Source organism: Ambystoma mexicanum, chromosome 1p, assembly GCF_040938575.1.
Source record: "Ambystoma mexicanum isolate Mex_15411 chromosome 1p, UKY_AmexF1_1, whole genome shotgun sequence".
Taxonomy (NCBI): domain Eukaryota; kingdom Metazoa; phylum Chordata; class Amphibia; order Caudata; family Ambystomatidae; genus Ambystoma; species Ambystoma mexicanum.
Genome location: NC_090921.1, coordinates 1,460,318,292 through 1,460,330,812, shown reverse-complemented (window position 1 = coordinate 1,460,330,812; position 12,521 = coordinate 1,460,318,292). Strand labels below are relative to the sequence as shown.

At 43.9% G+C, this 12,521-nt stretch overlaps 1 protein-coding gene across 1 annotated transcript in view; it reads left to right on the top strand.

Annotated features, from left to right (window-relative positions):
* LOC138455434 (uncharacterized) overlaps positions 1 to 12,149 on the top strand; it is a 79,778-nt gene extending 67,629 nt beyond the window's left edge. The window contains exon 6 of the mRNA XM_069607106.1: positions 11,852 to 12,149. Coding sequence (XP_069463207.1) covers positions 11,852 to 12,018 — 167 coding nt within the window. The 3' untranslated portion in view covers positions 12,019 to 12,149. The remainder of the gene's footprint in view (positions 1 to 11,851) is intronic.
* The last annotated feature ends 372 nt before the right edge of the window (positions 12,150 to 12,521 follow it).

Genomic DNA, 12,521 nt, shown 5'->3' with positions numbered 1-12,521 from the left:
CACCCCAAATGTATCACTTTAGTGTTTCCCATATGGTGCCAGCCGAGCTCACAGAGTTCTGATTTATCTCTAAAAATGCTGATATTTCCTGTCGCCGTTCTGCTGCGAACACAGAGTCAGCCAGTGACCCAGGCTTGAATCTCCAATTGAGACCTGGTGTTGCAGTGCTGGATAGTGTGGTATTGTGGACGGCTGAATGAAAGGTGTACTCTCTTGTGTCCCGGTTGGAGTGTCTCCACGTGTCAGTTAGATTGAATGCATGGCAGATCTCCTTGACCTGAAGGCTCGCCTTGGACGGCTTGCTGGCTGTGTTATGGGATTTATCAATTCCAGGGTCTATTGGTGTGTTGAGATCTGCTCCCCAGATGATGGTCGTCGAGTTGATCCTTCCCAGCTGTGTCATGACCCAGTTGAAGTTATTCGGTCTGTCAGTGTTTGGGGCATATGAGTTTACTGGGACTACTTCGTTTCCCCCTAGGATCCCTCTCACCAGCATGGCCCTTCCCTCTGCGTCTTTCTTTGAGCCGATCAGGCTGAAATTAACTCTCTTGTCGATTAGGATTGCGACTCCTCTTGCATAGGATGAGTGGGATTAGAAGTACCTATGACACCCCCAGGACTTGGCCCAATGTTGTTCCGAGGTTGGAAGGAGGTGGGTCTCTTGTAGCATGGCCACGTTAATTTTGTGTCTTCGGGGGTATTGGAGGATTCTCCTGGTTTTTGCTGGTTGGTTGCCACACCGGATGTTCCAGGTGGCAATTTTAAACAGTGTTACTGGCAGATGGGTGGATGATTGGAGGTGGACGTGACGTGGTCAGCAGGTTTCGGTTGGAACCTAGGCACATGTGATGATCTGTTGGAATTTAACTTCGTCGGGTTGGAGTTCTGTAGTGTGGACTTGATGGTGCGTGGATGAGCAGTCGATGGCATCTTCGTGTAATTATCTTCCCTCCCCTGCGTGGGCAACCCCCAACTTGCCCTCGATGAACTTTCCCTTCTAAACAAAACAGTCAACATTGCTGTGCTCGGGGCGCTAGTAGCCCTCCAAGAGGAAAATGGGCTACCTTCCTTTATAGAATGCATGTTCTGTGGTGGTTGTTTCATGGTGATGGTTGTAACACGATGCCTTTGCCTGTTGTCGTCTATCGAGCGGTTTGTGGTGGGTCCCTTCTCATCCGGTCTCTCCTTTGTGGGCTCCCGTTGTTCGAAGCGGGCCTGCAGCCGGCACGGTCTAGGTAGTCGCTGGTTTCCTCCTGTGTATTGAAGAATTGGGTTTTACCTTTGTGCTGGATGCGCAGTTTCGCAGGGAAGAGCATTGAATACAGTATTTGATTGTCTTGCAATCGCCGTTTAAGAGCTGCGTTCGATCTTCTCTGCGCCTGGACTGCTTGGGAGAAGTCAGGAAAGAATTGAATATGATTTCCCTCGTATTGGAAGTCTCCTTTTTCCCTGGCCCCCTGGAGTATCGCATCGCTGTCTTTGTAGTTTAACAGCTTTGCTATAATCGGGCGTGGATTTGCTCCTGGGATTGGTCTCACGTTGGGGACCTAGTGTGCTCTTTTGATGACAAACAGCTGGGAGAGGGTCTCAGCTCCGAATAGTTCCATACAGATCTTTTCCACGTGTTCTTCCATTTTGATCCTAAGCTGTTGCTCTCTGACCCCGACAATTCTGATGTTAATTCTACGAGAGCGTCCCTCTAAGTCTTCATTTTTGGGGCACACTGCTTTCATTTGTGCTTCCAACGAGGATACCCTGGAGGTCAGGGACATTGCACCGTCATCAAGGTCTGGCACTCGCTGTTCCACTGTGTCTAACCTGTCTGCATGCTTGTCCAGCCGATGTTGGAGTTGATCGACTTTCGAAGGAAGTGTGTCTAATTTGGTGGCTAGGCCCCCAATTCCAGCCTTCAGGTCCAGTAGGATTTCTCTGATGTCAAAGTTTTGCACGTTTTCCTCTATCTGTACTCCGGCAGTGGACAGTTACAAAATTGAGTGTTAGCAGGACGTGAGCACCAGCGTGTGGCGGTTTCTCTTGCTGCTATGGGTGGGCCGTGAGGCCTTATTGCTGAGCTTTGCGTGATTCTGTTGTGCCTAGGGCAGGAACCCCTCCTGCGCTGCTTGTGAGGGTTAAGCCGGTTAAGAGACTATTTTGAAGTTTATCCTTGCGGTCTCCATGCAGAGGGGAGGTAGGGTAATGGTGAAGAGTTATGTGCGAGTAGGGTTGATCTACTTGGTAGGATATGCTTTGATGTTAAGGGAATCGGGTACTTGGGTATCTCTATGAGGTGGTAGGACAGGCTTTTTGTTGTTTTTATTTGTGAAAAGGGACTTTAATGTTGAGGTAAACAAAAGTAAACCCATTTAGATGTAATCAAGAATATTATTTTATAAACAGAAATATGAAGTGCACTAAATCCTGAAAAATGTGGGTTTACTTTTTTCTACCCAAATTTACATACCCTTCTATAGATTATTTACTTGTGGAAATGACGAAGCAATACTTTGTTTCTGTCATTTCTAGCCATACAGTGGACTGGACCAATCACAGCATGGTTTCGCTACTACTAGTGTGAGGGAATTTTCTTGGGTGGGTTCACGCTGGTATTGTAATCTTCTTCAGGTTCAGTATTCAGGTTTGGAATAACAGAAGACATTCCTTTTTCAAATTAGTAACAATATGGGCGTGGTACTGGTGACCACAGCGTGTGAGGCGGAAGAAGGTCATTTCCAGTTCTTGTTTATTACAAAAGGGTCCAGACAGAAAAAGGAAAAAAGTCCTTCAGAAGCAAGGTTGAGAAGGGAGATTCAGAAGGTAGAGGAGAAATTCCCGAAGAAAGGGGATTGGAAAAATAGAACATATTCATGGACATATGCATTAAAATAGAATTATTATGGGTGCTTCCCACTTTTTTGGTCTCGGCGGGGCCTGTTTTGGAATGGGAAGAACACGCTTAAGGCTAAAGAAACAGGAAAACTGGCTATCCCTCCCTTATATGCAAGCCAAGATCTGCCTGTGTACCAGAATTTCTGTTCAAAGCAGTTTAGTGATGCACTTTGTTTACAAACAAATATATAAAAACAATATCTGACAGAGAAAACGATAAACCCGGCCGGTAACCATCAAGCAGGGGGGCATTACCGGTATGATACTGCCCCGGGGCATAGGTTACAAGCCTGAGCGAAGGGGAATGGAGATGCAGGGAGCACACTTACCTAATTCCCGGCAAGGTAAAATGGTGGCCTTTTGTTATTACAATTTCTTTTCCAATGGCTATATTTCTTCTCTTCTTTATTTAATTAGGAGAGCCGGTATCTTCCTCTTAACGTGATTGGTTACAAGACAAAGGCTGAAGAGTCACGGTCAACCATGTTGGGTACAATAGGTTGTGGAACATGTTAACCTTTGGTTAATGTAGTTTCTTTTCCAATGGTTATATTTAGTGTTTACAATTGTATTTCCACACGCTTTTGGTACACTAACCCCTCAGTGTGAACACTGTTCTCTCACCTAGCACTTTGTATCAATTGGTCTACAGAGTAAACTCAACATTCTCCGGTTACCGCCGAGCTTATTGTTTTCCTTGAGAGATATTAATGTTTTTATATATATTTTTCTGTAAAAAAGGGGATCAATAATAACAAAGTTACTCACTGTAGTAACTACCTTACTCCTAGTCCATAGTCCCCTTTCCACCATACTTTTGGCATCGGAGCACTTTGAAGCATCAAAAACTGCTTTTTGTCCTTCTTTTATTTTTACGAGGGGCCACCGCACATGGCCATAACCCCGACTTCCTGAGCTCTGCCCGGGCATTGCCCTCAGTCCTTTTCTATCGCCAAAGTCAAAGGACCATTAGCAAAGTAGAGGAAACTATTTTGAGGGGACGGCAGGTGGGCGTATGGAGGAAAGCGGACTATGAACTAGGAGTAAGGTAGTCACTAAAATGAGTAATTTTGTTATACTCCTACGTTCCATCCCCTTACCTCCATACTTTTGGGAGATTCCCAAGCACTGACCAAAGAAACGGGAGGATTGAAATTCCCCTTAGTGGAACAGGTTTTTAAGAACTGCCTGGCCAAACTGGGCATCAGCCCGGGAGCTCAGTTCAAGCCAATAGTGTCTACAAGAAGCCAAGGGGGAAGCCAACGTAGCAGCCTTGGCTATGGACTCCCAATAGACATATTTCTGGAAGGCAACAGCAGCCACTTTGCCATGGACCAAATGTGCATGAACGCTCTTTGGCCGCTGAATGCCTTGAATTGTAAAGCCTCTGAGATACATGAAGCAATCCATCATGAAATGGACGCTTTTGATGCCGGTTTCCCCTTTGGGTTCCCGAAAGTAACCAAGAATTGTGGGGAGCTTCTGAAATCACTTGTTCTGTCAAGGCAAAACTTCAGACCTCTTCTGACGTCCAGGTTATGTTAAACCCTTTGCGCATCTAAGACCGGGTTCTGAAAAAAAAACTGGGAGAGATATTGACTGATTTATGTGGTAGTCTGAGACAATTTTTGGAAGGAAAGAATGATGAGTGCGAAGTACAACCTTATCCTTGTGAAAGATAAAGAACAGGTGTTCAACAGAGAGAGCTTGAAGCTCGCTTATTCTTCTCACAGATGTAACTGCAATTAAGAAGCCCACTTTCCAGGAGATAAATGTAAGTTCCTTAGTGGCGAGTGGTTCTAATGGCTTGTGACACAGAGCGGTAAGGACCACGTTTAGATCCCATTTTGGGTGCGGAGGCCAGACCGGCGGCAAGAGGTGAAGGAGACCTGCAAAATGCCTCTTGATTACTGGATTTATCAGAGAAAAAAACCAATTATCTGTATAAATATAAGCTGCAATGGCTGACAGATATGTTCTGCACGATAAGACTTGGATGCCGGAGGCCGCAATGTCTGATATAAAAAACAAGACAAGCTGTTTAGCAAGACACCAATGACAAAAACGAAGCCATTTACCTTTGTACTACACTCTTGTGGAAGGCTTACGTGCCTCCTGGATTATGCGCATATTATCCTCCGAAGGGTTAAACTGCGCTAAGGCCCTGAACTCAGGCACCAGGCTGCCAAGTTGTAGGATTGTGGGGCGGGGTGCCCCACCGGTGATTGCTCTGGTGCAGGAGACTGGGGTTCTGTGGTAACCTGATTGGGTCGCATATCGATAAGTGCTGAAGCTCCAAGAACCAGAACCTGGCTTGCCACCAAGTAGCTATGAACAGGAGAGTGCAGTTGGAGGCACTCCTGAGCTTCCAGAGTGAACGATGAATCAACGGCAGAGGAGGAAAGGCATACTCCTTCATGTTGTCCCACAGAATCTCGAGCGCATCCCCCAAGGAAGATGCTCCGAGACCATCCCTGGAAGCATAGAGTGTTAGTTTCCTGTTGGTTGCAGTAGCATAGTCGCATAGTCGCATAGTCGCATAGAGGTCCACTGTTGGAGAACCCTATTGCTGGAAAAGCTTGGCAAGAACATTGCTGTTCATTGGAGGAATTTGGAATTGGGCAGTCCAACACAATGAGTGGGAACTCGTAATTCTCCACAGACTGGCTGCTCTGGGAGTCTGCTGCAACATTGATCTATCCCGAAATGTGCACGGCCTGTAGCCAGACATTGTGTTGGACTGCCCAATTCCAAATCTGGATAGCTAAATCCACCAGAGGAGGCACCCTAGTACCCACCTGTCTGTTGACGTAGAACATAGCTACATAAGTATCCTTGAGAATTCGCACTACCCTGTTGATGATAGAAGGCTGGAAAGATTTCAAGGCCAGGAAAACTGGCAAGAGTTCTAAGTAGTTGATATGAGACATCCTGTCTTGGGGTGTCCACAGATCGTAGACCTCGAGATGACCCAACAGAACTCCCCACCTTAGAAGGGAGAAGTTTGTTGTAACTGCGACCTGTGGTAAGGGTTCTGGAAGGAAGTTCCCAATGCGAGGTTGTTGTAGGTTGTCCACCATTGAATATCCAACATCATGGAAGATGGGATCAGTATCATTTTGGAGTCTGGATCCAAAGCTTGGGACCAGCAGCTCCACAGCGCTAGCTGTGTGCATCTCATTTACAGTCTTGCAAGAGGCAGAACTAGAGCACATGAAGCCATCAGGCCAAGGAGTCTCTGGAGCCACCAGGCTGACCTGTGGGAGGAGTTCAGGAAAAAATGGCACATGGTTGATAAATCTGCAATTCTATGGCACTGACAGTATCCCAATGGAAACATAGAAATATCAGGTCTTGAGCAAATGCCATAGATGATTTCCGCCAGTTCACCGACAGCCCCAGTTGAAACAGGAGCTGGAGGAGAGACTGAAGATTAGCTGTTGCAGCCCGGGATTAAGGACTCCACAGAAGCCAATCGTCTAAATATGGATAGACATGAACGCCCTGCAGTCTGAGGAACACTGTGATGACAGCCATCATCTTTGTAAAGACACGCAGTGCCGAGCTGAGACCAAACGGCAGCACTCGATATTGGAATTGGTCTGTTCCCACAGAAAACCGAAGGTATTTCCGATGTGGGGGCCAGATCAGGATGTGCAAGCGTCCTGGAGAACTACCACACTTAGCCAATCGCCCTTCTGAAGAGAGGACTTTATCTGGCTGGGCGTTATCATCTTGAATTTCTCTTGGGGAAGGAAAAGGTTGAAGTTGGAGAGGTCGAGGATAGTGGGCAGGCCTGCCTGGTTGGGTGTGGGCACTGTAAACAGACAAGGGAAAAGGTCGCACCAATTTGAGGTTCAGAGGTTTTTGTACCGCGGCTCTGAGGGAGGGAGAACCAGTCTGCGAAGAGGAGGGTGAGAAGGTGGGATGAGGGAGGGAAAGTCGGAAGCCCGCTCAGGCGATGGACAAAACCCATCTGTCTTCTGTGATGGTCTTCCACGCCTCCAGATGAGACGATATACGTTCTCCCACCGGAGTCTCATGTGACCAATGGAAAACATAATTTGGATGATTCATCAGGGGCGAGACCTCCTGTTGCCAAGGAGGAGGCTGATGACCGAGAGAAAAACCGGGCACTCTCTCTTTGCTGCTTGTGCCGAGGCCCACCAGAGGAACCTTCTGCTCTGTGTGCTCGATGCTCCTGGAAACCTCTAAATCCTAAAAGCCCCCGACCTCTGTTTACCGACCTATGTGTTTAGGCTGCTTTAGCTGGAGGTTGTTTTGCTTGGACCCACAAAGATTTAGCCGACAATGTGCTTGCCTTTGTCTTGTTGAGTTCCTCATCACTGGAGGAATGGAAAAGCTATTTTCCTTCAAAGGGGAAGTTGAGTAACTTGTCCTGAACCTCTTTCGAGAACTTTGTCGCGTGAAGCCACACCTGGCGGGAAATGTCTATTCCGACTATAAGGCACCGAGCGGACGTATCTACATGATGGGCTGCAGCCTCCAGCAGGTCCTGAGCCAGAACTCTGGCATTGGATAGGCCTTCTTTAAAATCTTCTAGCCTGTCCTGTGGGATACAATCTTGAAATTCCAAAAGCTCTCTCCATAGCTTGGGGTTTGCCACTGCCAGAATGACTTCAGTATTCGCTTGATGCGGCTGAAGGCCTGCATTGGAAAAAACATTTTTCCCGATGCCATCTAGAATTTTGTCCTCCTTGGACAGGACCTTAGAGGCAGCCGTGGAGGATGTTGAAGAAGGCTTAGCCTGGAGTGTAGCTGCTTCCACTACTGTTGATGAAGGGAAGTGGACAAGCAGTAAAGGGTATGTCCTCTGATGAGTTGAGCTTGTAGTTTGAGCCCCTTGACAGGGAGCCTCAGAGAAAACTCTGGAATCCAGGTTAGACCCCTTTTTGGACACCTCAAGGAGAACCCTGGTACAAGAGCCACTTGGACATTTCCCAGAACCAGAAGCCCCCGGGGAGGAGTCCCCTGGCCGGAGTACCCTAAAAAGGAAGGAACTTACAGCCTGCTTCCTTATTTTCATCGATGAACTGCTGTAAATGTGGAGGAGGAAGTCATTGGAACAACTCCTCCCACTTGACAGGCCGAAGCTGGAGTGCTTGGACGGAGAGAGAGTCGCAGTAGAGACAAGAGTCTACCACCGATGTTCCGGGCCCAAGCACTCCAGACATAGAGAATGGGGAGCTGCCCTTGTGAAACAACCTTCGCACGAAGAACAGGACACAAATCCCTGACACTCCGTCATAGACGGAGGAGAAGACGACTTTGGAACCGGAGCAGGAAGATGAAGGACAAGTGGGAAAAAAGAAAAAATTCCCCGCGATGCAAGTGCGTCCGACCCCGACCGCATGGAGAAAAGGACTGAAGGGTGATGCGCGGGGCGGAGCTCAGGAAGGTGGGGTTACGGCCATGTGCGGTGGCCAGCGTAAAAATAAGAGGACAAAAGTAGTTTTTGATGCTTCAAAGTGCACCGGTCCCGTCCCGAAGGACGGAATGTCTCAAAAATATGGAGGAAAGGGGACGGGATGCAGGAGTAACTTTTTTGAACAGCGATTCGGGCACACAAGCAGATATTGATTGACACCTGCCTTTGGCAGTCGTAATTCGAATGAGTGAATGCGTATAAGCAGGGGTAGCCTGTTTTCCTCTTTTGTTTGTCATATGCATTAAAATACAGTAGCTCAATGTTTTATTGATTGGAGAAGCCATTAAGAAACTATGCCTTTTTAAACAATGTTTCAGATAGTTTAATTGCCAATAGATTAGGAGGACAGAGAATGGCTATTCTGAAGAAAAGATGAATTAACTAATTAAGCTCAGGGAGGGCTCCAAGAAGTGATGCTTTTAGCGAGTAGAGCGCTCACTTTGACCTCTGTGCAGAGCTGCTGACACAGGTTCGAATCCCGGCAGGGCCAAACTCAGCCTTTCGTCCTTCCGAGGTCGATAAATGAGCACCACACATTGTGGGCAATAATAAGCAGCGCCCATATGCCTGAGGGTTCGTAGTGCTATATGATTGGTAAATTATTATTATTTATATTATTAATTGAAATTTCAAGAAAAATTGAATATTAACAGGATTAAGACACAATTAACAGTTAATCTAGTGAAACCATAGTGATGATGCATTGAAATTACCAGGAGTATTATAATAGAGAACACCTGTAAATCATTTATCACCATTGATAAAAACCGTAAATAGTTAGGAGTGATGTTAACCACCAGTGCATAAATCAATATTTAAGTGCAGAAAATAAAGTGGGAGAAAAGATACATACAGCCACATAAGGAAGGATAGGTAACGGTTCAATAGAAATCAAATACAAAAGAGTTACACATATTCATGGTGGCTTAGGAACAGTAACATTTTTAAAGACTTGCCTTACTGTGAAAAGAGGTTGAAGCCATTGAGGAAGTTAATTAAAAAAACAGTAATTTGATATTACATTTTTGAAATTCTGCAGCACACTTAGTGTACCATTTTTCCATTATGTCAATAGAGAATACTAGGTCCACCATAATATAAAGGATCATTTTTTGGAGCATAACCAGTTGGACGATTGTTTTTGAAATGCAATGGCAATAAATAGATGAAATAATTTGAAAGATTCAATTTATGTTATTTCAATATCACTTAAACGACCTAAAAGTAGACTAACAAGTGTTAGAGGAACACTAAAATTCATGATTTCTGCAGAATTCCCACAATAACTAACCACAAATACATGAAGAAATGTGCATTTAACAATCCACTGAAGGAAATCGGTATTAGGCAATTGACAAGCCTAACATAAACAAGGACAATTTGTGGAACATCTTGAAATGCTGATAAGGGTGAGGTAAGCTCAATCCAACATGAAAAATATAGTTTCTGTTAAGTTTGTAGAAACTTAGGCATTGAAATATGTGAATTAAATCTTTCCAAAGTATCAAGAGAAATGGTAAAATCTAAATTCCCTTCTCACTCTTTAAAAATATTATAATATTAGTTTGGGCAGTATTGTTATTGTTGTCATCATTGTGTAATGCATATAATTTAGCAGCCTTGGTACCGGGGTTTTCTAAGAGAATGTGCAATTGTCTATAGGGTTCTTGTGTATGAGTGTAGGTCTTAACTAAAATTGCTCCAAAAAAGCTTCAGATAGAACATATGATCAGGGCTGTCAATAAAGACATTAATGATGCGAAAGAAATAGGTATTTTCTTTTAAATAGATGTCAGATAAGGAAACTACCTCTGCTGTACAACAATGAAGCAACATAGGATGACTACCTATAGAGATATGCTAGTTGTGCCAAATGGCCATATCGCCATTGGCAGTTGATATATAAGAATGATTCAAATGGTATCCCATGACATTTTGTAAAAATGAAAATAGAACATTTAATATCTGGCAAAGAGGTCAGTTGAACAAAACCATACATGCAAAATGGTGTAATCAAGGCAGACTCAACTTTATATCAAATAGGCATTTTAGAACTAGTTGACAAAGGGAAAAGGCCTTTTAGTAATTAAGGAAATCAGAGAATTTAACCCCACCATGTGTTTGAGGAATTTTAAGATTTATATGGGGAGTTTTTTGTTATATTTGAAGAAATATAAATATGCATACATTGTGAAATGGGTGAATCTTGCTTCCCCTGAGGTTGGCTATCTATAGGTGCCCTTTCCTTTTGTGGTGACCCAACTAGACAGTGGGACTTTCACCATTTCCTTTCTCTGTCACTTAGGGTGTTGATGAATCTCAAGAATTGGGGTTCAGACAGGTCTACAGGCTTCTTAGGTCGGTGAAAAAGGTATCAGGCTTCATCCTAAGGCTGGTGATGGACTATAGTTATCTCCTTCGTATAACAGAGTTGTTGGTGGCACCTAGTTTTGAGGGTCACCCCAGTTCATCACCACGCCTTCAATATTATTCCCAGGACTCCATAGGTCAAATTACCACTAAAAGGGATTGTTTGGCCATGTCCCAAGAGACTCTAGAGTTTTGTGATGTTGGACAACTCTCCATGGAAAGTCTTACATGGACTTTAATTCTCATCATGCGCTCTACCAAATGTGTTTTTTTCGGCCAGAACCTATTTTTTATTTTTTTGGATTTCTGGGTTAATAGAATGCAAACATCTTACCTTTGTGGGTGGCAGAATATGAAGAGGGGGTTTTGAGTAATGGAAGAACATATGGACTCAAAGGTCAGAGGTCTTGTATTTTGGGAGGGGGCTTAGATGCTCTTTCTTGGATTTTGTAGAGGTACTATCAACTTGTTCACTTATCTCAGATTAACAGAGTTGGGAATGGCGGTCTAGCAGATGTTACAGCTGGAGAGGGATTATCTGTCCCACCTGAGGCTGGAATATAAACAAAAAGTGGCGGAAGTTGTCAGGTGCTGGGATCAACCTGAGAACTTATTGGTCTAGCTTGTAAAGAAGGAGGAGGTCACAAAAGACCATATGGATGAGGTAGTAGGGTCAGATACGCATGATATTAACCTTAACTTTCTTTTAATTCTGAGCATAAAAGTAGATGGCAAATAAAGGAACATCCACCTCATGGCCAAAGACTGACGATAACACAAGGCATGTTATCCCAAAAATGAATTCCCCAGATGGCCATTGTCTCTCAAACTTCTTCCAGATCTAATTCTTTAGGAAACTATTCCTTCCCTTTTCCTCCTTTTTTGTGCAAAACTGGTAGCTTACAATTCACTAGCATACTCATTTGACCATTTGTATGCATCAGTATGTCATACACGTATTAAATTCCTCCCAACCTAACCTTCAACTGTATAGCAGAAGACATTCCACTCTTTGCAGCGTGATCCTCAATATTCCCTTCTGAGCGACCTCCAACCGATGGGTCTCATGTTCCGTCACCTGTTGTATCACTCTTGTGACGAACAGTAATAAATGACTGTATAACAACTATATTTCTATTTCCATAGATTCAGCCACATCTGCTTCTGAATGCCAGATTGAAGGATGGCGCTTCAAAACAAGTCCAGCAGAGAGAGACAGGAGCATTTCCATTAGAAAGAGGATTACATCTGCTTTTTCTAAACTGTGTTCCTGCAGAAGACCAAGCAGAAATGCTGACATCGATTTAAACTAATTTGCAAGCAAATTATATCCAAGCAATAATTTAGAAAATTGAAAATACCGATTTATATTGATTTTTATCTAGCTATGTTTTTTGCTTGGCTTTGGATGTCAGACATTTTTCTAGATTTGGACTTGTACACTGAAGGGCAGTTCTATACTGCTTAGGAAATATGTATATAGTTATTCAATCCAATAAAACATTAAATTGGTATAATGCTTGTATATTGTGCGTGAAATTGTAAAACAAAATAGACTTTTTAAAAAGGTACTGGTGCATGAATTAAGCAAGAGAGATTAATCAATATATCAAGACATTTGAATATCTTGATAGAAGAAGAAATAAGTTTTGGTTCACTTTCCTGGAGGTAGCACACGTTTCAGAACTCAATGAAATGTATTCATACAAATAAGTAGAAAAATTCCACACGTTGTATTGATAACACATTTTCACCCTTTCAGTTATGTTGCAGGTTCACTTTGTTTGATTCTCAGTAAAAGAAATATGTGATTGTG